General features: G+C 46.3%; 1 protein-coding gene across 2 annotated transcripts in view; it reads left to right on the top strand.

The window, feature by feature from the left end:
* Window positions 1-27,587, top strand: part of MPV17L (MPV17 mitochondrial inner membrane protein like) — a 268,705-nt gene that overhangs the window by 99,128 nt on the left and 141,990 nt on the right. For both annotated transcript variants that reach the window (XR_015297477.1, XM_086930430.1), the window contains exon 2: window positions 18,485-20,062. Coding sequence is in view for 1 of the 2 variants with exons in the window: in XM_086930430.1 (XP_086786556.1) it covers window positions 19,756-20,062 (307 nt within the window). In the remaining variant the exon portion in view is untranslated. The remainder of the gene's footprint in view (window positions 1-18,484; window positions 20,063-27,587) is intronic.

Below are 27,587 nucleotides of genomic sequence, written 5' to 3' on the forward strand. Positions count from 1 at the left end.
GGAAGCAGAGCATTGGGGGAGGGAGCAGAGCATTTGGGGAGGGAGCAGAGCATTGGCAAAGGGAGGGAGCAGAGCATTGGCGGAGGGAGCAGAGCATTGGCAAAGGGAGGGAGCAGAGCATTGGCGGAGGGAGCAGAGCATTGGCAAAGGGAGGGAGCAGAGCATTGGCGGAGGGAGCAGAGCATTGGCGGAGGGAGCAGAGCATTGGCGGAGGGAGCAGAGCATTGGCAAAGGGAGGGAGCAAAGCATTGGCGGAGGGAGCAGAGCATTGGTGAAAGGTAGTTGCGCTGAAAAGGGCAAGAAAGCAGGGGTGAGGCTGCAGAGGAATACGTAGACTGAAAAGCAGAGAGGTGCATGTATTGTACTCTATTGTATTGTAATTGTATTTATATAGCGCTTCCTACCCCTGACGAGGCGTCAAAGCGCTTTTTGGCAACTAGCACACTACTCCTGAAACCCAAAAAAGGATTAGTGGTGAATTAGTATAGTGAAATATGAAAGTAATTTGAGTGGTGGATATGTTAGTCAGTTATTTGGATTCAGAAGGATTGCAGAGGGATAGAAGAGGGGAAAAGGTTTGCATCTATATAGCGCTTGCTACCCCTTTTGGGGTTTGGAAGCAATTTTTTTGGCAGGTAGCAAGCTGCTCTAGAACCCATAAAGGATTAGAGGTGAGTTAGTTTAGTGAAATGGGAAAGTAATTTGAGTGGTGTACATGTTAGTCAGTTACTTGGATTGAGAAGGGTAGCAGAGGGATAGAAGAGGGAAAAGGTTTGCATTTATATAGTGCTTGCTACCCCTGATGAGGTGTTGAAGTGCTTTTTCGTTGAGTAGCATGCAACTCTGGAACCTCTAAAGGATTAGCAAAGTGAAATATGAGTGGACATGGTAGTCTGTTATTTGGATTGGAAAGGATAGTGGAGGGATAGACGAGGGAACGTTTTAGACTTTTTAGGTCGAGAACCTAAAGGCTGCGCTTGCGCAGTCTGGGGAGGAGATTTAATGGTTCTAAGTAGGGCTTTAGAACCCGCCTCCCTGGCCTGTCTCTCCCCCATTGGCAGGCTTCCTAAACGGAGGCCAGCCATTGGAGGAGAGATGCGTCACTCCAATTTAGCCCCGTCTTTTTCGGATTCGGGTGCGTCATTTTTGCTGTTCTTTAGACAGTGACGTCGTCTGTCACTCAAAACAGCAAAACCACGCACCCGATTCCCAAAAATTTGGAAGCCTGCAGCCCCCATTTTCTTTCCCCCGCAGTGAAGGTGAGCCTCGAGCCTCTGCCCCCGTTTGTGCCGTTTTAAGTGCTCCTGCACCTCTGTTTGTGCCGTTGTTCTAGCTTTCCTTTATTTATTTAATTCACCGGGAGCCGGCCGTCTCTCCAGCAGTGGGCTTTCCGTGAGAGGGCCTCGCTGGGGGCAGTCATGCAGCGAGCGGCAGAGGCAGGGGGCTCCTTCGCCTCTCTCCGCTTCGATAACCTGGCCCTGCGCACACTGCCGGTTTTGTGTAGTTATTTAATTCACCGGGGGCAGCCGTTTCTCCAGCGTACTCTGTTTGCCGATTTTATTTATTTATTTAATTTACCGGGAGCCTACCCCGGATTACAACTATTGAATTGATCGGCCGGAAAAGCTGCATGCAAACGCATAAAGATGCTAAATTGGACAGAAGCGGACCGCATATATTATTATAGTTGAAGCCCTCGAGACGAACAGGACATTTCGCCATGATGATCATAGAGAAAACGCCTGTCCCAGATGTGATTCTCTGTTGTCCGTCAGATCTGGAGCCCGGCACGTTCTAACGTTAGTAACCATAGAGATGTGGCCGATCTGTGCCGGAAATCATAGAGTCGGTGCTGGGAACCATAGAGCGCATGCCGTTGTTCCTCGCCGGAGCGCTGTGATCGGCGCACACTGAAGATGGCTCAGCTACAGCAGGAGGCGTTGCGAATGTTAACAGGTAGGAGCTGCAAGCCCCTGAGGAAAGGGGAATATAGGAAGTGTCTCCATCGTGGTAGGCATCAATTCCAACCACAGGTAATGCATATAAGAGAGCATTGAAGGAGGAGGGGACAGAGAAGGTGTACATGTATGTGTATTGTGTGCTTTGGACAGGAGACCACAACAGTAAACTTGATCATGGGAAGATTTCTTGAACAAATATGGTACTATAAGACTGATAATTTACACTGTACAGATATCCTTGCTCACTTTTAATGCGCGAATATCAGTTGAGTAACCCTGTGCTTGTCAAGTGTACATGTGCTGTGGAAAAAGTGAGTGGCACGGTGAGGTTCAAGTGTGAAATCCTGTCCTAATTGTATATGAGGTAATATGTAGATATGGAATCGGCAAGTGCTTCTCACATGTGGACATACAGAGACACAGAACAGCTGAAGTATGGTACATGTCAAGTGTGGGACCGAACGCCTAGCACTTATGATGGAGGACTGCGCATTGTGGGTGTGCGATAGGGTATGTGTGTGGGCATGTGTATCAGGTTAGTGAAATTGTATTTCTTGTGTTGCCCATTGAACACTACTCACACAAATAATTGCACATTTCTGGTGTATGAGATTGTGCTTATTAGACGATGGGCTTGCCAATGCACATGTGAGTGCTGCACATGCCCTACGTGGGGGCATTGCCCATCTCCATTGTAAAACAACCTACTGAACTGAAAATGTTTCAGAGGTCTTCAAACTAGGGGGTGTGCCACTAGTGGGGGTCCGTGTCTGTATTCCCAAGGGGGAACAATAGCCTCAGCAGGTACTTGTAAATAACAATGGCTTGTAAGCGTGACCTTACTTTTTCGGGATGGTTGCATCCTGTTCTCATTTTTCATGCATATGTCCTTTAAAGTGATTGAAGGGGTGGCAGGGAGTAGAGCCCTGGTAGTCTGTAACCCTGGGGCCCCAGAGTAATGGTGTGAAATCCATAGATAATGTCAAAGGGATGGCTCAGTGGAGGGGATGCTATGTGGGGGCTAATCTTTTTGTTTACAAGAAAAGATTCCAGCACCTGGCTCTCAGCCCTATCCCTTACCACTCACCAATCATTACCATAAACACCATTATGCTTGGTGGATGGGACTCAGAGCAAAATCATTTGAAGACTTCTGATTTAGAGTCCCAGAGATTACACGAACATCCACACCTGCTGTGGGAAATTACCACATGCAAGACAACCTGCCAAGAATGTGGTCTCCACAAATATGACTGCTGATAGAGGTAACTTTTCAATGACCTGAGCGTTTATTCATTACACCAAACAAAGCTAAATTCCCCTATGTCAGATTCACCACATACACTCACCAAGAACTTGGCTCTGACTCACTCATATCTGGCTCCCACACTATATAAAATTACCGCGCAACGGCTGTAAGATGAAGGATGGATAATCTTAAATATTACTGATTTTGACCAGAGGTGTTCATTATGCTTTAAGGTAAAAACGTAACTGGTAACAAATGTGAACTCTGCTGGAGGGCTAACACAGACATCACATAACAGAGGTCAGACGATCACTCGTGATTATACCCTGACCCCTTTGATAGCTTTGCAATTGCCACAGTCAGTTTTCGGGAGTTAAAAGGCTACAGTTATCAACCAGATATAACTTTACATGCCTTTTGACCCCTACAGACGGGCATGCACCATTTAATTGTTCAAACGCATTGTTTACACATTAAAATTTCTAATTAGCATAGCCAATAAGTGATCAGAGTTTGTGACCCAGTGCTCTTGTTGCAGGGGTCTTCTTTTCTGACTATAGTCCCAGTTTCCAAGGTTTGACTCGCGAATTGATACTAAGTCTGATAGCCTCTTGTTGACCTTCTATGTAGGTTCAGTGAATGTAGTGTGTGCCTGAGTGGGCCGTGCGAACCTTGTGGGATGGAGAATGCATCCCTCGGATGAGAGCTCTTCAAAGTATGCTATTAGAACTGCCTTAACAAAAAAAATCACCTCATTAATCCCGCTTTAATATACTAATCAACAGCTGAGACATGACCAGGCAACTTTTACAAATTGTCTCTTACTTCCCTTCATTGCAGGTGTTTTTATATTAACATTTGTTCCATTTGAAATCGGATCAGTTGTTTTCAGTCATCAACATTTGCCAGTTATTCGGCAGAGGGTATGTTTTAGTACTCAACATGTAGGATACGTCAGTACTGTACAGTACAATGCTTTGCTACAGTTGAAATTCCCCAGGTGCATTCTGCGTGCCTGCATGTTGAATGGAAAGGTGCTCCAGATGTGGCATGTATCATTGATCTACTGCAGGATGAGACAGTTTGTGGCTGTGCACTGTCCGTGCTAATGTATGCTAAGTGGAAAGGCTTTGTGTTAGCTAGAGGTGTTTAAGTGTGTGTGTGACTCTGTGTGTGTGGGTGGCTCTGTGTGTGGGTGGGTGGCTCTGTGTGTGGGTGGGTGGCTCTGTGTGTGGGTGGGTGGCTCTGTGTGTGGGTGGGTGGCTCTGTGTGGCTGGGTGGCTGTGTGGATGGATGTCTGTGTGGGTGGGTCTGTGTGTGGGTGGCTCTCTGTGTGTGTGTGTGAGTGGCTCTCTGTGTGTGTGTGGGTGGCTCTCTGTGTGTGTGTGGGTGGCTCTGTGTGTGTGTGTGTGTGTGTGGAGCTCTGTGTGTGTGGTTCTGTGAATACTCTCTACTACTCTCTAATGCTCACCTATTGCCATTGTAAATGACAATACCATTTATTTATGTTTTTTTTAAAAATGAAGAAAAATGTCATGAGCAATGCCAATAGCTCTACCTTTAATAATGCTGAGACCATTGCATTGTAAATGCTTGTTTTGTTTGTTTTTGAGGTCATAGCAGAAGGAGGAGGCTTGGGATGAGTAAAAGGGATGTGGCGGGGTAGAGTCCGTGGAAAGGGTTTAGAAAGGCTTGTTTTGGGGATCGCTATAGTAAAAGAGGTATGAGATGATGCAAGGAGGGTTAGAGTAAGGAAGAGTCTAGGAAGGGTTATTTTTGGGAGCATATTAGTGGTATGGGGTTTGACATGAATGAAAGAGTGGATGTAGAGGATATATTGATAGAGGTATAGGGTGAGAAATAGGGAAGTGCATTTGAATAGAGTAGTAGAAAGAGGTTTGAGATGAGTCAGAGTTGAGATTGAATATATATTGAGAGGTATAGGGTGAAAAATAGGGTAGTGCATCGGATATTCTGAATTAGAAGAATAGTCATGAATATTTAGATCCATAAGTTAATGGAATGCATATAATAGGGTAGTGCATTAGAAAATGTAGTAGAAAAGAGGTTTGAGATGAGTCAGAGTTGAGGTAGAGGATATATTGAGAGAGGTATAGGGTGAGAAATAGGGAAGTGTATTGGGTATGCTGTATTAGCAGAAAATGTATAAATATATTGATCCAAGTACATGGAAGGTATATAGCTGCATATAGGAAGTAAGTATACGTAGATTAAAGATACATTAAGTACATTTTGGCTTTCAAGTGCTGTTGTACTTAAAAATTAATTTTATTAATTTGTTTTAAAACATGATACTTCTACAGGTTTACACAAAGCAATGCACATATATAGGTACATACCTATAGTACAAATAAATGCTTTTTTACAGAGGGATATGCTGTATATTTCTGTTTGTGCATGGTACCTATGTGGGAAAGAGCCAATTCTTGAGTAGTTTTCTGAAGATAAGGTGGTTGTCCGTGGATCTTATGTTGGGGGTAAAGAGTTCCATAGTTTGTCTGCTTGAACAGAGAAGGATGTGCCACCCATGTTTTTCTTCTTGTATCTTGGGATTTTGAGGCGAGGTGCCTCTCTGGAGCTGCGGTTCCTTTGTTGAATGCGTTAGGTGATTTTATTCCTGATGAAGAGCGGTCTCGTTCCATGTATCGCTTTGTGTGTGATACAAAGCAGCTTGAACGTGGATCTTCTGGCAACCAATAACCAATGCAGGGCTTTCAAGGCAGGGGAGATGTGGTCTTAGTAGTCTGGTAGCCAAGTTCTAAATCCGTTGTCTTTTTAGGGTCGTTAAAAGTGATCCGTAGTAGAGGCTAATGGCATAATCGAGTTTGAACAGTACAAGGGAGATGGTAGCTTGTACCTTGTACCTTGTGTGGAATTACCAATTGAGGGAAGATTGGTCGCAGAGTTTTTATAGTAACAAAGCTTGATCTTGCTAGTTTGTCCACTTGGGCATTCTTTGGGGGAGAGGAGGAGCAGGTTGGATGTTCAGCGATGCTGCTAAAGTCGTGAGGGGAAGATAATATAAAAGCAAAGCTTATAGATAGTGGAAAGACTTCAGGAGTATCATGATGACTGTGGTAAACAATGAGGCTATTATGCTGGATACAGCAGTAGATCATAAGAAGAGTAGTAAAGAAACAGGCAATTTGTTATGCATGATTAACAGTATATAAATTGGGAGGTCAGTCAGAAGAAGTTTTTCACTAGGATGACTCTGAGGAAGGTCACATATCCAGTTATCAGGACTATCAGAGAATGTTAATGGTAACCTGCTAATGAGCATATCTGACATTGGACTACAGAGTTCTCTGGTTGCTAGCAGAAGGTGGGGCATGCTTCAGTGACAGGTGTAGTATTACCATATATGATCAAAGAGACATAAAGGAGCTACCTGTAAGAAGGGAGAGGTGCTGCCCTGCCATGTTGATCCGTATCCAATTTCTCGAGGCACCGTACCCACCTTCCCAAAGAGCATCAGCGAACTAGTGGTTTATAGACACACACACAACACGGGTAGCCTTCCTAAATGTGGCTCTTAAGAGGCAAAAGATGGCGCAGGCTCCCCGTGGGCAGGCGTATAGCCTTGAAGTGCTGTGAGTTGAAGTTTTAATAATATTGCGTTTCGCTTTAAAACATGTTTAGAAATAAATTTGTTTAATGCCAATGATACATACACTTGTTTATGTTTAGGGGATTACAGTTTAGGGGATTTAGAAAGCACATGGCTGCCCAAAAGCTTCCCAGCCCTGCAGAGAGGAAGCAAGGAGGTATTGAGCAGCACCCATGGGAAGAGCTGAGTCTTGAGTTTTTTCCTGAAACTACGTTCGTCCTGTAAGAGTCTTAGCTCAGTGGTCATTGAGTTCCCAAATTTTGGGACCAAGTGAAAAAAAGATCTCTCTCCCCACCTAGATTTCTTGATCCTTAGTGTGTTCATGAGGAAGTCTGAGAGATCTGTTGGAGGACATATGGAGCGGCTAGGGACTTTAGTAGGGATGGACCCCTGCCATGCATAGCTTTATGGGCTAGGCAAAGGGCTTTAAACCTGACCCTGGATTGAATAGGTAGTCAGAGGAGCTTTTTCAGCGAGCATCTCACTGACTCCTGCTTGGGCATCTTCAGGAGCATCCTGGCCGCATCGTTTTGGACAACCCGTAGCCTGTTGACTACGTTTTTGGGGGCACCCAGATACAGGGAGTTACCCAAGTCCAGTCGTAAGACCAAAAGATCACCGTTTTCCGCCCTGGTCTGGGAGGAGGTGTATGATCCTACGGATCATACATAGCACACCGAAGCAGGTAGCTGAGAGTCTTTTTTTGCTTGGTTTTCAATAGAAAGATTATTGTCCAACCACTTACTCAAATTCTTAATAGAGGGCTTAGGAGCGGGGGGTGCAGCCCAGTTTTTGGCCAGCTGATCCTGTTCCAAGGCCCTGTGCAGTTGCCCATGAACATCAGCTCCGTTTTCTCGCCATTAAGCTTTAGGCTGTAGTTGGCCATCCAGCTTGCTATTTAATCCAAGCATGGAACTAGCTGCAAATGATTGGAGTTAGTCGCTTCAGACACTGGGACTACTAATTGTGTGTCATCAGCGTAGGACACAATTGACAGTCCGAACTCCTGCACAATTTGTGCTAGTGGGGTCATATAAATGTTAAACAAAGAACCAAATTATTCCACCAGAGAATGCACTCATGAACCCTATATGAGAGGACATACAAGGGTAGAGGTGAGGGCGAAACACCAACCCACACCCCCGGGATTTTCACCTAACCAGACATCACATAACATAATAATGTATGCCGAATTAAACTAGAAGTTAACTCCCGGACAATCGTAAGATATCCTATCCAAGTTGTTCTCTTCAAGTTGTTCTGTTCAATGAGATTGTGCAATTCATTAGTATAAATAATAATCAAACACTTGCAAATGTATGGTATAATATTTTAATGATGCAATAACAACTTGTAACAGGACATGTATAATCTCAATAAACAAATTTAAACAAAAAATAAATAAATGTTAAACAAAGTAGGGCTGAGCGCCAAGCCATGAGAAACGCTGAATGTGTCTGAGAGAGTGATGGATTTTATACACTGGAATGATCGTTCACTTAGAAAAGAGGCAAGCCATTGAATGGCTTTATCCTGAATCCCAATCTCTCTTAATCTGTGTATTAAGATACTATGATCAACAGTATCAAATGCCGCACTTAAGTCAAGGAGCAGGATTGCAGCGGATTTCCCCAGTCAAGTATCATTTTAACTTTCTCGGTGATCAGGAGGAGAGCAGGCTCCGTACTGTGTTCAGGACGGAAACCCATCTGAGTCTGATGCAAGATGTTATTCTCCTCAACAAAATTGTGAAATTATACTGTTGACATGTTTCTCCACTACTTTACCCAGAATGGGTAGCGGTGAGATGGGGCGGACGTTCCCAAGTACTGTGGGATTAAGATGAGGCTTCTTGAGTTGGGGGCTTTACGATAGCAGGTTTCCATTTCTTGGGAACTATCCAGGTGCTCAGGGATAACAAGACAAGGTCAGCCATTGTGGAGAGGACGGGATTCCCACCCTGCAGTAAAATGTCAGGGGGATCAGGATCGAGTGGCAAACTTGATTTGATGTTCTTCAAGAGGAGACCTGTCTGTTCTTTGCTTAGGACCAGAGAGGTGTCTAGTACTGGGGCTTTTGACGGGCCAGGTTGGTCTAGGCTGGAGAGCTGGCCTGTTTTGCCAGAGGTGTCCTGCTCCACTTTGGGGCCACCCATGGGGCTCATGTGCAATGAGTTATATATGTTTTCCAATTTGTTTTTGAAGAAAGTAGCTAACTCATTGTATCTCCCCTTGGAAGATTGATACGTGGGGATAACCTACTCATTGAGCAGGGCATCCCCACGTATCAATCGTGGTGAGTGACTTCACGATTTTGAATAGCTATTTAGGGGATTTGGAGGCCATATCAATGCTTTCCTCATAATATTTAGCCTCTGCTACCTTGATATCATCATGATAATGTCGGATGGAACTTTTGTATAGCATCTTGAGGTCTGGGGCATAAGTCTTTCTTCAATTCTTTTCTAGTTTCTTACATTTCTTTTTTTTGAGAGACTAGCTGAATGTTAAACCAGGCGGCTCTTCTGGGCTTACATTGTGCTTTCATTTGATGTTTCTGAAATCATTTCGCCACTGAATAATTAATCCAGTCCGCCCAACGCGTATGGGCCTCGTTAGGGTCATCTGTTGGGGATAGTGTAGTAGATTTTAGGAAGCTGATCCATCTTTCTGGAGCAACCCTGGGCCATTTCCTGCCTGAGTTCATGTAACCAATCGACGATGTTTGAATGAGTGATTTAGCGTACAAAAAAGGGACGAAGCAATTATCAGACCAAAGAACTAGGACCGGGCTAAGCAACTGTACTTTAGGGTCATTAGAGAAAATAGGATCCAGAATATGCCCTTTTTCATGAGTGGCGGTGCCCACCAGCTGGGAGAGTTGTAAGGCTTCAAGGTCTGAGCGAAGTCTATTGGCAGCTGGATTGATGGAGTGGTCAAGGTGTACAAGGAGTGAACGGGGTGTTACAAAAGCGAAAGTATAAGGGCATATTGGGGAGAATAACAGGATGGAATGTAGTGTTAGGGACAGAGCTGTCCACTTTGTAGCAGGAGAAATAGGTTTGAGTCTTGTGGTCAGCTCAACATCCGGTGATTGGGAAAATAACATAATCTCCGGGTGCCCATCAAATGAATGTATGCTTGTGTAACATTACTGGTGCTCGGGTAAACTGCACAAATACCTTTTGATGGATTTGACGCAGCCCTTAGAACCCCAGTTTTGTGGCAATCACGGCCTCTGCAGCACCGATGCATGGTCCTTGCTGCTGCTGGAAGAGTCTGCTTGCGGGGGCGGGGGGGAGAGGCGCCTGAGCAGCTGCGGTGGCTGCAGCTGCCTGGGCAATCACGGCCTCTGCAGCGTCAAAGTGCGGTCCATGCTGCCGCTGGAGGAGCCTGCTTGTGGGCGAGGAAAGGCGCCTGAACAGCAGTGGTGGCTGCAGCTCCCTCGGCAACCAAAGACTCTGCAGCGCCGATGCGTTGTCCTTGCTGCTGCTGCAGGAGCTTGTTTGCGGTGGGGGGAAGCACCTGAGCAGCGCCAGTGGCTGCAGCATCTTTTAGCACCAATGGCTTGCCGGGTCTGAGATTCACATTCTTCTGCTTGTTGGAAATGGGGGTCTCTAGTTGGCAATGGCTTGCACCCTGTCTAAGAAGGGACCCTTAGTCTAGTCAGGGTGAGGGAGTTACACACCCAAGATAACCCTTGATCATCCTCTTGGTATCTTGTCACAAGCAGTTCGGCTTATCGCAGAGGCAATGTGTAAAAAATGTGTACAAAAGCACACTGTAACACAGTGAAAACACCAGCTTAGAAAAACACCAAATCTTTATCTAAGTAAAACAAGAGCAAAACAACAAAAATCCAACATAAATTAGCAAAGCTATCAATTCTAAAAGGTTCAAAATCGTTCAGTCCTTAAGAAACTATGGATGTGTCACTTTTATAACAAAGTACCTGGGATGTATCAAAATCAAAGATGAAGGCAGGGGAGGTGAAGCGCTGGAAAAGCAAAGCAATGTGTTGGTTCCTTACTCCCAGGGGAGGTGATAAGTCCGTTCCTTACTGCCAGGGGAGGTGATGCATCAGTTCCTTACTGCCAGGGGAGAAGATGTGTTGGTTCCTTAATGTCAGGGAAGGTGATGAATCGAAATCCAGACACGCGGCCTCGGTTCCTTACTGCTGGGCAAAATCAATGCAGAAGTTGGTGCACAGGTCGTCGGAGCGGGTGTCTTGGAGGTCGGAGAAACGGTGCTCAGGACTCTGGCTGCAGTGATCTTTCAGCCGCACGGCAGGTGCTGCATTGATTCTTCTGCTGCACCGCAGCAATGTGTTGGTTTGTCAACTGCATGGCGTTGCGCCGACGGGAAAAACAGGCGATGATGGTCATTGCGTGGATTTTCAGGCTTCTTTGCAGTAAAACCACCTCCAAGAGCCCACAGCTGGAATAGCACCACTTGGCAGGGCAGAACTCCCAGCAGAGGAGCCTGCAGGTGAAGTCTTTGATGGGCCTGAGATCTCTTAACAGGAGGCAAGCACACACAAGCCCTTGGATAACCTTGGCAAGCAGGATACAGAATGCAAAGTCCAGTTCTTTCCACGGCCAAGACATAAGCAGCAAGCAGTAAGCCAGCACAACACAGCAACAAGCAGAGTGGCAGTTCCCCTTCTACAGCTTCACAAGCTCTTCTTCTTGGCAGAATCTCCTCTGAAGTTATGGTGTCACAGCTCCAGTACTTATACCAGTCTCTGTCTTTGAAGTAGACAAACGTCATAAGAAAGTCTTTGTAGTGCACAGGACCCTGCCTTTCCCTGCCCTGGCTCCAAACACACTCCAGGGGCTGGAGGCAGCTTTGTGTGAGGACAGGCACATCCTATTCAGGTGACAACACCTCACACCACTCAAGTTCAGGAAGCCCTATCAGCCTCGTGATGGGCCATCAAGACATGCAGGGCACACGTTAGATCCCTTTATGTGAATGCTCAAACAACTCAACTGTCGATTTAAACCAGGCGTAGAATCCACAGGTAGGCAGAGACACAACAATGGTAATGCAAGAAAATGCCTACTTTCTAAAAGTGTGATTTTCAAACACACAATTTAAACACCAAGTTCAAAGAAAAATCTATTTTTCAATTGTGAGTTCAGGAAGCCCACACTCCAAATCTCTATCTCTTCCCAATTGGAAGTTACCCTTGTAATATGTTACAAGGCAGCTGCAATTATAACCTTTCGGAGAGATAGTCCTTGCAATAATGAAAAACTACATTTGCGGTACATATTAGGACATGTAAAACACACCAGTACACGTCCTACCTTTCACATACATTACACCCTACCCGTAGGGCTAACTTGGGCCTACTGTAGGGGTGCCTTACATTTAGTAAAAGGGAATGGGTGCACTTGCCAGGTCGACATGGCAGTTTAAAACATCTCTCACATACACTGCAGTGGTAGGCCTGAGACATGGTTGCAGTACCACTCATATGGGTGACACAATCAGTGTTGCAGGCTCACTAGTAGCATTTGTATTACAGGCCCAGGGTACACACAGTGTACTTTACCAGGGACGGATCAGTAAATCAAATATGCCAATCATGGATAACCAATTATATTAATAATTTACACAGGTAACACTTGCACTTTAGCATTGATCAGCAGTGGTAAAGTGCCCAGAGTCTTAGGATGCTTGTTTCCAGTCCAGGGAGGACCTGGCCTGGCAGTTTGGGCTGGACTGCTCCCTTTGAGTGCAGAGTCAAGACTGATTTGCATGTGGCTGGGTTCAAACTGGAATGGCATGGGGAGCAAAAAATTATGGATTTATTCCCAGATCTCTGTACTGGGGTGAATGTATGACATTGTTCTGTATTCTGTCCATCAATTGTTCTTTTTTGCATTTGTCAACCCGAATGGGACAGGTATGCCCTGACGTGGGTCCTGTGCTCTTCCTGCCACTGGAGTCACGTTATCCTGGCTGATGAGGGGTGAAACCCTAGGATGCTTGTCTTCAGTCCATGGAGGACCTGGCCTGGCAGTTGGGGCTGGACTGCTCCCATTGGGCGTAGGGTCTAGACTGATTTGCATATGGCTGGGTTCAAACTCAGATGGTATAGGGAGCAAAAATATTATGGATTAAGGCCAGATCTCTGTACTTGGGTGAATGTCTGACATTGATCTGCATTCTGTCAATTAATTGTTCTTTTTGCAGAGTTCTAAAACCAGCAAAAATAAAATGCATCACACAGTCAAAAACAGGTCAGAAGCAAAAAAGACAGGAGAAAAACATGTCAAAGATGCCAGGTCTTGCACAGCTGAAGGAGCCTGCTTGCTGGCAGGGGGAGAGACCTGAGCAACAGCACATGAGGGAAAGTAAGAAATACCTTTGTTAAGGCACCAAGATCGGAGGTGTGTGCGTGTTGCAGGGAGGCCGGGGGTCACATGATGTTTTTGCTGCGCGGCGTCTGTTGAGCCCCTTGGTGTGAGTGTGTGTACAGAGTGGGAAGTGTGTTGTTAACAACCCAGCCCCGAAAAGTTACCAAAAAAAGAGTGTTTCGAAAGTATAGTAAATAACATGAAGAGAAAGAGCATATGTAACAGGGCCTGTCCCTTATGGGATGTTAAAAAAGTCCAAAAGTAGGGACTAGTAAGCTATTGCACCAAACAAAAGTCGGAATTTACAAAGGACAGGAAGAGTAACTAATTACAAAGATGGGCGTTGCTTGAAGCCCATATTTTAGATAAGGCGCATGTTTTGAAGAGACAGCACCAGCGCTGCCTAGACAAGACCGAAAAAGGAAGCTTGATGATGTAAAGCAGTTGCCTACAATCACCTTCTTTGGGCAAAACACAGAAGTCTGGATTGAGTCCAGGTTTTCTAGTTTCAGATTGTACAATCCAGCCAGTATGGTTATCTTGTTCTCCTATTTTACATCAAAGATTAACTCTCTGGACCATATTTATGAGATTATTGCACAGTCACCTGCATGACAGGGAAAGGGCAGGAATGCGCCATATTTAAAAGAATACGGTCCATTCCTGCCTTTTCCCCTGCACTGGTGCCATTTTGTCTGCCTAGCGCCAACACAGGCACCCTTGCGTCATGGTACAAGGTTGCCTTCATTTGTAAGGTGGACTGTTATTTATGCATAACGGTGCAACTTTATGCACAAAAACAATCCCCTCAGGCATTTTCCCAAAACGAGGAGAAATAAACATATTCCTCTTTGCTACGCAATAATCCTGAGGAGGCTTGGGTTTTTGGTACATTGCCAGTTCTACCACTTCTGGTAAATCTGGGAATGCGTCAAAATCCTTGATATTGCATGGGAACACTCACGCAACACCCATGGAATGCCTCCCTGGCGCAGAGTTAGGCAGCGCAGGGGCTTTACTCAAGATTTATGAAGCCACTCGGGCATGCAAGGTGGCCTTTCAGGCTTCATAAATCTCATTTTTGAGTTGTGTCACTCCAGCACCACATTCTTGTTGCATGATGTAACAGCAAGAGTGGCAAGCAGAAGCCTCATGGAAGCTCAGCTCTTTTTGCGCTTAAAGATCCAGGAGGACCTTGAGCTGAGCAAGATCCCATGATCACCATGTCCGTCGTCGCTGTACATGGAGACTGTTTGCTGTATGGAGCACCCATGGGCTTGTGTCCGTTTTTTACCACATATAACAGAGAGCGCTCTCCTCTCCTTTATGTTTGATATCAAACTTAACCAGCGAATACGAAGTGATAACTGAGGCTGAAACCTCACTGTTTGAAATCGCCACTACCATATCAAGTCTGGCACCAAAAATGGTGGGGGTTGAGGGCATCACCTGTGGAAGACACAAAAGCACCCTAAAGGGAAGTTCAACGTTGTGAAGGTTTGCACAAGTCTGATGTACTTCGAATGAGGGAGGGGATGTGGAGAAGGGGGAAGAGAGAGAAAGAAAGAAAAGGACGACCTATAGCATCTTAAGCATGTAGTCGTGATTGCGTTTGTAACAGTCCATCAATACGTGTAGGTCTCTTCCGCGGAACCCAGTGCTCGAGGAAGCCAGGAAGAAAGAATCAGGGCATGCAGGAGAGCTGAAAGAAGCAAATAAATAGATAGGACAAGGAGGAAGCAAATGATGCAGTAACGAATAAAGGAAGCAGGGCAATGGAGAGCACAGAGGAAGTAAGGGATAAAGGAGAGCTTAGAGGAAGGACATAATGCTGGAGGACACACAGGAGTGTAAGCATGCGGCAAGACATAAAGTAAGCAGAGAATGCAGGACAGTAAGGAATAGAACATTGGATACAGCGGAGCATGGTGAAGGCAAAGGATGCAGAGGACATCGTGGAAGTCAATGATACAGGAGAGTATAGTGAAAGCGAAGGATGCAGAGGGCACAGTGGAAGTCAAGGATACAGGAGAGCATAGTGAAAGCGAAGGATGCAGAGGGCACAGTGGAAGCCAGTGGTAGAGGATAGCACATGGGAAGCTCAGGATACTGGAGAGTTTAGAGTGCGTGGAGGAAGCACATAAAGGAGGGCAGGATACCTGGAAGTGCATTGGAATTCAGAATGGATAGAGGAGGTGCAGTGTACTGGAGAGCGTATTGGAGGCACCAGGTGCTGGAGGGCACAGAAGAGGTATGGAATACATGAGAGTTGAGAGGAAAAGCAGGAAAGCACAAATGAATCATAACATGCTGCAAGACGTGGAGCAAGCAGAGGATGCAGGAGGACATAGTGCAAGCACAGGCTGCTGGAAGGCACAGAGGAAACAAGGGGAAAAGGAGAACAGAGAAGACCCCATGGATAGCACAAAGGCTGCAAGAGATACGGTAGGGCCTAGATGAAGCACAGCATGGCGGGGGGCTCAGAGGAAGCAAAGCATACATCAGGACATGGAGGAAACAACGGATGTAAGAAAGCATACATGGAGCATTGGATAAATGAGAGAACAGGTTGCAGCATGGTGCTGAGGGGTACTATGTGAGGGAATGGTGAAGCACATAATGTAGGAGGGTACAGCAGATGCAAGGGATAGAAGAGGGCATAGATACATTTCACAGAATACCACAAGACATAGATGACGTTAAGGATGGATCACTTCAATCCTTACTTTCCTTCTCTTCCCACTTTTCCCTCCCTCTTTCCTTCCTCCCCTTCTTCCTTTTTTCTCCCTCCTTTGCCCACCCCCTTTCCTCGCCCTCCTTCCTGCCATCTTTCCTCCCTTCAAACCTTCCTTTCGTCTTTGCTTTCTTTCTTCCCTTCCCTCTCTACTTCTTTTGTTTCTACCTTTCTCCCCTCCTTACGTCTGACTCCCCCTTCCTACATTCCTTCTTTTCTCACTTACTCTTTGTCCCTACCCTTCCTTTGTCTTTCTCCCTCCCTTCCTCTCGTCATTCCTTTCGTCCCCCCCGCCTTTGTCTTCCTTCCTCTGTGTCTCTCTTCCTTCTGCCATTCATGCCTCTCCTTCCCTAGATTCCCCCTTCTACTCAGCTTTATCCCATCACTTCTTTATTTGAGTTATTTATGCCTTATCCTTTCAAAATGTTCTTCCTTTCTTCCCTTCCTTTTCGGAGTCTGGCTGCAGACAGCTTCAGCATGGCCCTGTTGTCACCACTGCACACAACAGTGCACAACACTCTATGCAACATACTGTTCATGCAGAAAAGTGGACATTCCTCTATAGCATTCGGCTGTTGCAAGCCATTTCGTAGATACCTTAATGGGATAAAGCACTGAGGAGGCTTACATTTATTGAGAAGCATCCCCACAATTCTGTGCTAATTGTCTTGGTTCAATCAAGATTGGATTATAGGACTTCTGTTTATTTAATGGCACCCAGTCAGCCTATAACTCGTCTTCATTTTGTTCAGAATGCTGCTGCAGGGACAGTCTAGTATGGTGATAAACCCTTCTCTATTGCTGATGCTAAAATGTCAAATCTCTGTCTAAACGCGGTCAGTCTTTCGATTTTAGTTCATTAAAGAGCTCAGTTCAATCTGTAAATTTAGTTTTAAACAGTCTCTTCTTAAGCGCCAAGTACCTTAGTACAAATGTTGCACTCTACAAATATATATAACATAACTGAGGACAGTAGTACTAGGATCTCATTTGCAATTGTTTTGGGTATCACTGAAAAAGGCTGTAACCATGAGAGTACTTTACTCCCATGCAGTCTCTTGACTGGGGGACAATGTTTGAATCATTCAGCATTCCGTCCATCATTTGTTGCAGTTACACTTTTCGCCCTAAGTGGGATGGGTATGCCCAGACATAGGTCCCTTGCTCATTGTGTCACTGGATTTAAGCTAGCCTGGCTGATGAAGGGTGACTTGTTTCCGGTCCAGGGAGGACCTGGCTTGGCAGTTTGATCTGGACTATTCCCATGAGGCACAGGGTCAAGACTGATTTGCACATGGCTGGGTCCAAACTGGGGTGGCGTACTGGGCAAAAGAATGATGGACTTAAACCAGATCTCTTGACTGAGGGAGAATGTTTGAATCATACAGCATTCCGTCTATCATTTGTTGCAGTTGCACATAATTCTCATCTGAGGCACGTCTTAGGGACATGACTTGGTGTTCAGCCATCGTCCTACTGGCCCTAGTTTCACAATGCCTATTCAGTATAGCTTGCAGAACTTTGATGTTGCAGGGCTCCGAAGATGTCATCACCTCTAGATAGACGGATTTCATTTTGTGGTTTCCATGGCCACATTTTTGATCTTCCTAATCCTTTAATCTCGTTATGGAGTTGTATAGGTCTTTACCTAGTTTTTGCTTATGAAGTCCTGCCTTCCGTCCCTTATTGCTGGTTCCTTCATTTTGAGGAGGATGCAAATCAAAAATCAGTGCTGCTTTTGCTGGGCATTTGAAGACAATTACCTGTGATACTGCTGTGTGGTTAAGGCAAGCTGAATGCCCTCTGAAGAGATATTGTTCCTGAGATATAGAAGGCTGATCTTTGATAAAGTACCTTGCGCATTGAGTCTCCTGGGGTAAGTTGAGAGACTTATGCGTCTATTACGATCGCAAAGAATGTCCAAAGTACAAAGTATTGTATAGGGTTTACTCTTACAAAGCTCAGATTTGAAGACCTGTACCAACCTTCAAAACCTTGGACAATGAAAAGTAAAGATAAAAGTATGTTTTTTTGCATACATTTCAAGAAATGTGGTCAGGCATACTACAGGTTACTGCCCCTTTGTTCCTGATATTAAATTTAGGGCCGAAGCTCCTACACCCATCAATTTTCCTCATGATAAATGTTATTGTATTTCTGCCTTTGCTTGCTTGATGTAGCTTTGTGAACCAGCACAATCAACTTTCTGTATACGAATGCCTTCTGCACCTTAAGAAAAGGCCTTTTATTTTTTCGCCCATTATTTTTAACACAGAGCCCACAAGAGAAATTTAATTTTGTTTTGCACTTTTAATCATACTGGGTACTAACCCACTTCAGTGGGATGGTACATATTTGTTATCCTTGGAAGTCTGAAGTGTTGGTACAACAGAACACTACCAACCTGCAGATGTCCATATTTCTTATCAGGCCCGTCCATTTCTGAAGTGTCCGTGTTTAAAAACAGACTGTTTGTATCAATGTGTAGTACTGACCCAACTTCTAAGGACTCAAGTGTCTTTCCTTTGTGTTTTTTTTTTAGGGATCAATCATTGTTCTGCCTCGACACAGAGTCTGTTGATGAAGCTTCCGGAGACCATCCTGAAACAAGAAGTTTCCACTGCCCATCCACCATCTTTGGAAGTATTCTTCATCTGAATTTCCAGTGCCTGGAGACATGAGCAGAGCTCTCCTTTTCTTGCTTAGAAGAATTTTCAGCCTGTGACCATCAATATAACACTCTTCTTACCACTGTTCCGCCATTGTGTCTGTGTGTCTATGCGGAAGCACTCTGAGGCTAGTGTGTTTCTTTTCCCCCAAACTTGTCCTCCAAATGGTCATCTCTTGCATAGACACACAAAGATTTTCTGTTTTTAGTTGCGCTGCACCAAATAACTCATCCAGAAATCCTCTAAACCGGTCCCTTTCGCTTCATTGTAGGCTCGTGATTTATTGGTAACTCCACACTCTTCCAGCTTGAAGGGTAACCGTGGAGTGATGTAACCTGAGGAGATCGCCTCTGCCTCCAACATTCCAATTTTTATACAATGCTACTTTAAAGCACTCCTAATTTTGGCAGGTAAACGAATGAAGGCAATCTGAGAAAGGATCACAGCATCTGGTTAAACGGGGAAGACACACTTAAAGTCTCCCGGCTCAACAGTCGATGAATTGTCCACTAGACCTGGCACTGGATTTGACCTTTTCTGACTTTCACCACTCTCTACACTCCACTTTTGAAGGAGAGCCTTATCCTGGAGCACGGTTCTTTTTCTTGTGACCCGGTATCTGGGACAAAACTTTGTAATACGTTTCGTAACTTTGGTCCATACTGCTCCTAAGCATGCTTAGTCTTTGCGTCATTCTTTTCACTCCCTTTTACCTCCAGTTATGAAGTAGAAGCAGTGCCTGGAAGCAAGTAATGGAATAATTCTGCACTACAGAATCCTCTTCACACCCTTTATTTTGCACTTTGGTGCTGCCAAATGCAGCACACCTTTTAATTGTGCACTGCTGCCTCTGAGGGACTTTGATGTATATTGACATTTACCGATGTGCTGCAAACCCATTTCTTCTTTTTTAGTTTCCTGGTGTTTTGGGTACCGCAAACCGCCTACTGCATAGGCATAATAGTGGAACATATTCTTCTGTGCATCTTTGTAAAGAATAATTCATCTACCTCTTTCCTCCTTGAAATTTACTTTTTTTCCTGAAGTTTACAATTCAAAGTAAGAAGAAAACACTGGCAGTCTTGAAGTCTGCTGCCCATCAGCCATTTAGTGATCAAACCCCAGCTTTCAGTTTGTAGCTGCCATGCTTGCACTAGTGCACTTCACCAAAAGGCATCCATGGCTGACCAACGTGACTATCTATGGCTCCCTCTTTGCCTCAGCAGATGTGGTGCAGCAAAAGCTCAGCAAGGGACCTGGGGAGGTCATCGACTTCCGGCAGACCGCCAAGGTGGGACTGGTAGGGTTCTGCTTTCACGCCAACTTCAACTTCTTCTGGCTGCGTGCCATCGAGAGGGTATTCCCAGGCTCCAGCCCACTGAATGTTATCCGCAAGGTAGCTTGTGACCAGCTAATGGCAGCACCTGTGACGATCAGCGCATTCTACACAGGTAGGTCCTGAAAGATGTTCCCTGACAGTTGAGGGCTGAAGTCCACTCTCTCCTATGTCAATCCAGCAGTGGCAACTAAATCCTGAAGGAGAATGATTGTTGGTCACTGCTGGTTTTATTACATGCATTTCTCTGCTTCTTTGCAACACCAGTCGATTCCTAGTCCATTTAATAGATTGAGGATAACTTTGACACTGTCCTTATAAATTAATGTTCACTCACAGTGCATTGCTACTTCCTCTCGACATCCCAATCCCAGCCACCCCGGAGTCTTACTGCTCCCTAACTGTTAGATCAGCCCCTATGTACAGTTAGTTGTTGCCGTGCCTTCCTCCTCTCTACTCTTTCATCATGCTTCCCACTCTGACCTCATTCATTCATTCATGTTGTTCAGTTGTACCCCACCCTGTTCAGCCCTTCCCCCGCCCCTCTGTAATGTCATACATTGTTCAGTGCCCTCCGATAGACCTCTGCGCAGTGCTTCCATTGCCACTGTCTACTGATCATCATCCTCGCTGTGCTGTCCCGTCCTACCCTGCGCAATGCTCCCTTTGGCATGCAGTACTTCCCTGCCTGGTTCAGTGATCCTCGGCTCCACTCCGTGCTCAGCACAAGGCTCCGCTTTCCCTCAGCACTGTCCTGGGCTGCCTGATGTAGTGACCCTCAGCCTGGCTCTACTGTCCCATCGCACCAGGTCACAATTGTAGTCCTACTCCAGCAGGTACTCCATTTGCCTTTTTCTTCTTTTGTCTTGGTTAAATAATGAATGCAAATAAGATATGCATTTAATAATTACTTGTGAACATCTCAGATCAGAGAGAAAAAAACTAAGGGAAAAAAGCATCACAATATCAGTTAGTTTCATTTGGTACTTGTGAGAGATTAAAACCTTATAACCAACCATGAGTTCAATCCAAAATTGGATCTTTTTTTATTGTCTAATTAATCTACTTCTAGGTAGGGTGTAAAGGATTCTGTTTTGCTTTAGGTTTTTTAAGTCAGTGAGCTTTTCATTTGTCTACATGTTATCTTTCTGTGGAATCATGAATAGGACATAAGTATGTATAGGACATAAGATGTTCCCATGTTAGACCAATGGGCTCATTTAGAGCCTGGCGGAGGCACTTAGCAGAGGACCACCTTCCACACTCGGTGATCTCCCTCTACTTGACAGGGATCGCTACATCAATCTCCACATTGAAATATGCGCTCAATGTTGAGCCGGTCACCATGTTTTTTGTTGGCATTTATATTTTTTTCTAGAAGCAACCCTTTAAAAAAGCAACAGTAGGAGGTTTCAGCGGAAAAGCAAAATATCAGTGATCCGGATGTGCAGGAAGTTTTTTCTCTTGACATTGGAGCAACTGTTTGTTTTTCATGCACGTATCCTCCAAGTCTCACATGGCAGGCTTGGGCAAAAGAAACCAGTGACTTTAGTCCAACCCTGCATAGGTTAGGACTCCCCCTACATTCAGAGACCCTAGGGCCGATTCACAAAGGGCCTCGGCACTTGTTGCCCAAGCCCCTCAGATGTGATAGAAGCACACACTCGGGCGGGACCTCCGTAACAGGTAATTGCAGTTCGGACATCCCACCACGACTACAAGGCCACTGCCACGACTGCGGGCCTCCACCACGAATGTGGTGGCCCTTTGTGAATCAAGGCCCCTGTGTTTGACAGGTCGTTTGGTCAAGGATTGCCAAACCAGAGCCGATCTGATGTTCTCCCTTTGGAAACCTGGTAATTCCACCATCTGTACATGAAATAAGCATTAACTTGGTGCGGAGGAAGCTCCTTTAGTTTATATAGGTGTTCCTTCACCGCGGAATAGTAATTGATGCTCCACGTTACTTTGACCCTTTAATGTATCATTACCCTTTACTGTAGTTGCAAGCTTTTGATTTCCTTCAACCATTGTTGAAAAAGTGACAGTTTTTGTTCTGCAAACATTATTGTTAGATTCCTGACTGTTAGGCCTGGCGTATGTTGGCGTGGTCTTCCCTGGCATTTTTGGCTGCTGACCTCATGTTTTGACATTGTTTTGCTAGCCTTAGGACCTTGAGCCTATTTGACACTGCTGTGCAGTACTAATGCGCTGTGCTTGTCATAGACATATTGGCGATTGATAGATATGTATATGATTAACTGATTCGATTTAGCTGTAAGTCCCTTGTCAAGGGGTAAGACCTATTTCTGGTGCATGTATCTCCAATGCGGCTCCGTGGGTCTGCTGCACTGGTTGTGCCATCCACGAAGGTAGATCATCGATTGTGCCACAGGTTTGTCATGGTGGGTCCTGTGTGCACAGGTTACTACTACTCGACTTGGCATTTAAAAAACTATGTGCCAAGGTTTTGCACGCCTCTTGCTATATCGGAGTTCTCCCTGGTAACAGGGTGCGACGTTGGGAAGAGGTAGAACGTGTGCGTTACATGCAAGGGTCATGAATGGCTCTGGGTTGTGTGTTCAGTACGACGGGGCCTGCTTCTCGCATTGGATTAGCATGGGGGAATGTAGGGATAGGCTACTGAGCAATATTTCCTACGGGCAGAATAGTCACAGTGTTTGTTATAGATGAGTTCGATATGGCGAAATGGTAGTGCAAGTAGATTCAACATTAAGTGGGTGGAAATGTCACTTTTGTCGGCCGGTCTCCTAATTTGCAACTGGGCGCTGGGGAGCAGAGCCACATCTGTGCAATCCTGATAGAAGGCAATAAACTAGGGGATAAAGGAAAACTGTGGACCGCTGGCTCTGAGGGGCCTTTCTGGGATGGTTATGTGAGGGTGGAATGGCACCTGCCTTCCAAAAGCAGGGTCTAAAGATGGTGATCTAACCTCACTGGGTAGGTGTTAGTAATAGGATTTTTGCTAGTCTAGGGCATGTGCCAAAGCCAGGCAGAAACCACCACACTAGTCATGATAAGGGAGTTACACTCCTAAAATAACCCCTTCTCACCTCCTTGGTAGCTTGGCACCAGCAGTCAGGCTTATCTTAGAGGCAGTTTGTAATGTATTTGCACATAACCATCATTAATACAGAGTAAGCGCTACAAAAGGACACCACACCAGTTTAGAAAAATATCCAATATTTTTATATACTTAAGACAAGACCAAAAATGATACAAATCCACAATACAGTACTTAAAAATCTTCAGTTATCAAAATATGCTTGAAAAACAGTTCCTTGATGTCAATAGCTCCATCCGGGGCTATCACGGCTCCGTGAGCAAACAAGTTCAAACTGTTCTGGCTGACCGCGGTGTCACGGGCCAGCTACGGTGTGGGAAAGACCAGCAAACGGTACCTTTTAGAAATGCAGGGCATCGGCGACATCCCGTGGAGCTTCCGAAAGCCCCGCGTCCGCAGGCGTTTGTCCCGGAGGTCGGTACAGGAATCGACGTGGCCCTTGAAGTTTCACGCAGTGCAGATCGATCTCCCCTCTTTTGGGGTCACGAGTGCTGGCGTCGGCAGGCGCTGGGTGCTGCAGTGCGAAGACCAGCGGTGCAGCGTGCGGCGCCCTCAGGTCGCGGTGCGAGCAGCAGCTCGGTGGTGACATCAGATGGCGTCGTCGGCGAGACCAGGGTCGCGGTTACGAGGTGAATGCTGTGCTCGTCGCAGTGCTGGCAGGTCACGTGCAAGCAGCAGCGCCGTTGTTGCTGAAGCGCTCTCGTTGGCTGACGAACTGGAGTTGATGGCGTCGGTAGGCCAAGGCTGCGGTGCGGGATGAGAGCGGTGCATCGTGTAACTTTACGAGCGGTGCCCTCGAACCACGGTGCAAGCAGTGGTGTCTATTTCGCGTAGAGCATCGTCGTCTGGGATAGCAAGGCGTTGTCGTGAAGCGCGGCGGTGCGGAGTGCTGGGCCTATAGGTCACAGTGTGAGCAGTGGCTCAGTGGTGGCATCAGAAGGAGGTGTTGGTGAGACCAGTGTTGCGTTGTGGTGGTGCCTTAAGGACACAGAGTCCTTAAGGCACTGTTCCTGAGACTTCTTGAACAGGAGGCAAGCTCTACCTCAAGCCCTTGGAGAAACCCACAAAGTAGATTGCAGAAAGTTCAGTCCAGTCCTTACACTGCCCAAGACAGAAGCAGCCACAGCAGGCCAACACAGCAAATCACACAGCAAAGTGGTAGTTCCTCCTCTCAGCTTCTCCAGCTCTTCTTCTTGGCAGTCTTCTTGGTCCAAAAGAGTTCTAAAGTTCCGGGGTCAGGACCCCAATATTTATATCTCAAAATCCTTTGATCTCTTAGGCAGAGAGTGTCTGTGCCCAGCCAGAATCAGTACTGCCTTCTCTGGTGTGACTACCTGGCAGGAGGTGGAGACTGCACGGTCAGAGGCAGACCAGGCCCTTTGAGGGGCAAGGAAATCTCCTCCCCATCTCCAATTGCAGCCCAGGCCCATTCAGCCCTTTCCTGACCCACCTAGACTATCTGGAGCCACTCCTGCTCCCCAGCCTTCTGTCATCCAAAACCCAGACAGGCAATCCATATTCCAGCAGAGGCACACTGGATGACTGAGCAAGAAAATACCTACTTTCTAAAAGGGGCATTTTTAAACACAGAATGTAAAAACCACCTTCACTTAAAGATGCATCTTTAGATTCTGAGTTCAGGCATACTAAACGTTATCTTCCTACCTAATTCCCTGGACCAGTTATGTTTAAAGGATGTCCTATGGTGAACAGGTAGCCTTGCAATGCCGAAAAACAAAAATTGGCCGTAATTCGCTATCAGGACATGCCACACACACCAGGGCATGTCCTACCTTTCACATACACTGTAACCGGCCCACAGGAGTACCTTGGGCCTACCTTAGGGGTGGCTGGCATGTAAGAACAGTGAAGGTGAGGGACTGGCAAATGTGTGCACTGGCCAAGTCGACATGGCAGTTACAAACTGCGTGCAGACTCCGCAATGGCGGGTCTGAGTTACCTTTTCAGGGCTACTCACGTGGGTGGCACAATCAGTGAGGCAGGCCTACTTGTAACATTTGATTCACAGGCCCTGGCGCACTCAGTGCACTTTACTAGGGACTAACAAGTAAATCAAATATCCAATCATGGAAACACCAATCCATTACACAATTTACCACATGGGCACTTGCACTTTACCACTGATCAGCAGTGAGAAAAGTGCGCAGAAAGCAGAGTCAAAACTGGGCGGTCAGAAATAAAAAACTCAGGGGAAACACGCCCAAAGAAGCTCACTCTTCACCTGTCCCCTCCAGCTGAAAGTAGGGAGAACTAACCACCCTCCTGGGAGTTCTCTTCACTAAGGCGGTGGAACCTGGACACACCATCTTCTCACCCCTCATTTGCATCAACCATCTGCGGGGCCTGTGGTCTGCCTGAAGCTGGAAGTGAATACCAAAGGTATGGTCTCAACTTCTTCAGTGCCCAGACCACAGCGACAGATTCCCTTTCTATGGCACTCCACCTCTGGTCCCTGGGGAGTAGTCTCCAGCTAAGGAAGACTACAGGCTGATCTAGGCCCTCTTCGTTCAGTTGTGAGAGCCCCGCTCCCACTCCCTGCTCTGAAGCGTCAGTCTGCACGGCAAATTCCTTGGAGAAGTTGGGTGCCTGAGCACGAGTACCATGCACATAGCTGCCTTCAGAGCATCAAAAGCCTTCTGGCAGGACTAAGTCCAGATCACCTTCTTGGGCTGCTTCCTGGAAGTCAGCTCTGTTAAGGGGGCAACAATGGTTCCATACCCCTTAACAATCCTCCTGTAGTACCCGGTGAGTCCTAAGAAAGCCCTCACCTCTGTTTGGGTCTTGGGGGGGCTCCCAAGTCAGAATGGTGTCAATCTTTGATTGTAGGGGCGTTATCTGGCCTCTTCCTACCTGGTGTCCCAAGTACACCACCGAACTTTGCCCAATCTGGCACTACGATGTCATCTAGGTAGGCGGCACTGAAATCCTTCAGCCCAGCCAACACCTGGTTGACTAACCTCTGAAAGGTGACAGGGGCATTCTTCTTCAACCCAAAGGGCATCACCCGGAACTGGCAATGTCCTTCTGGGGTTAAAAATGCTGACCTCTCCTTGGCCCCATCGGTTAAGGCAATCTGCCAGTACCCAGACGTTAAATCTAACGTGCTGAGGAACTTGGCAGCTCGCAACCGATCAATGAGCTCATCAGCTCTGGGGATGGGGTGTGCGTCAGTCCTGGTGATGGCATTGAGCCCACAGTAGTCCACACAAAGCTGCAGTTCTGGAGTGGCACCGGGTGCAGCAGCCTTTGGGACCAAGACCACTGGGCTGGCCCAAGGACTGTTGGGAGGCTCGATCACCCCTAACGCCAACATCTTAGAGACCTCCTCTTTAATACTGGCCTTGACCCGGTCAGTCAAACTGTAAATCTTGTGCTTCACTGGAGGGCTGTCACTTGTGTCCACATCATGGGTACACCAGTGAGTAACACCTGGGGTCAGGGAGAACAGTGGGGAAAACTGTCCCAATAACTGGTGACAGTCGCTCTGCTGTTCTGGAGTCAGTGTAGGGGAGACGATAACACCTTCAACGGACCCATTGTGCTCCTTGGTAGACAGGAGGTCAGGGAGAGGTTCACTTCCTCTTCCGCTCCATCATCTGTCCCCAACAGCATGCTCACTTCGGCCCTCTCGAAGTGGGGTATGAGGCGGTTCACGTGGAGAACTCTCAAAGGATTCCTTGGAGCCCGCAAATCCACCAGGTAGTTGACATTACTTTTGCTCTCCACCACCTCAAATGACCAGGACATGTCCTGACAATGATTCAGGACACGGAGTCTGCATCGGCGGTGTAGACGTCATCGGGCTGCTTTTCTTCTGAGGTTGCACAAAAGACACAGTCCCCAGTGCTGAGGGCAGTAGAGCTTGAAGTCTTTGCTGTTTCTGAGACTTCTTGAACAGGGGGCAAGCTCTACATCAAGCCCTTGGAGAAACTCACAAAATAGATTGCAGAAAGTTCAATCCGGTCCATTCACTGCCCAAGACAGAAGCAGCCACTGCAGGCCAACATAGCAGAACATACAGCAAAGTGGTAGTTCCTCCTCACAGCTTCTCCAGCTCTTCTTCTTGGCAGTCTTCTTTGTCCAAAAGAGTTCTAAAGTTCAGGGGTCTGGGCCCCTATATTTATATCCCAAAATCCTTTGATCTCTTAGGCAGAGAGTGTCTGTGCCGAGCCAGAACCAGTTCTGCCTTCTCTGGTGTGACTTCCTGGCAGGAGATGGAGACAGCATGGTCATAGGCAGACCAGACCCTTTGAGGTGCAAGGAAATCTCCTCCCCCTTTTCAGCCCTTTTCTGACCGACCTAGACTATCAGGTACCACTCCTGCTCCTCAGCCTTCTGTCATCCAAAACCCAGATAGGCAATCCACATTCCAGAAGAAGCACACAGGATGACTGAGCAAGAAAATACCTACTTTCTAAAAGTGGTATTTCCAAACACAGAATGTAAAAATCACTACACTAAAAAATGCATCTTTAGATTATGAGTTCAGGCACCCTAAACTTTATTTTCCTACCTAATACCCTGGGCCAGTTAT

The sequence above is a fragment of the Lissotriton vulgaris genome, chromosome 7 (genome assembly GCF_964263255.1).
Source record: "Lissotriton vulgaris chromosome 7, aLisVul1.2, whole genome shotgun sequence".
NCBI classification, from domain to species: domain Eukaryota; kingdom Metazoa; phylum Chordata; class Amphibia; order Caudata; family Salamandridae; genus Lissotriton; species Lissotriton vulgaris.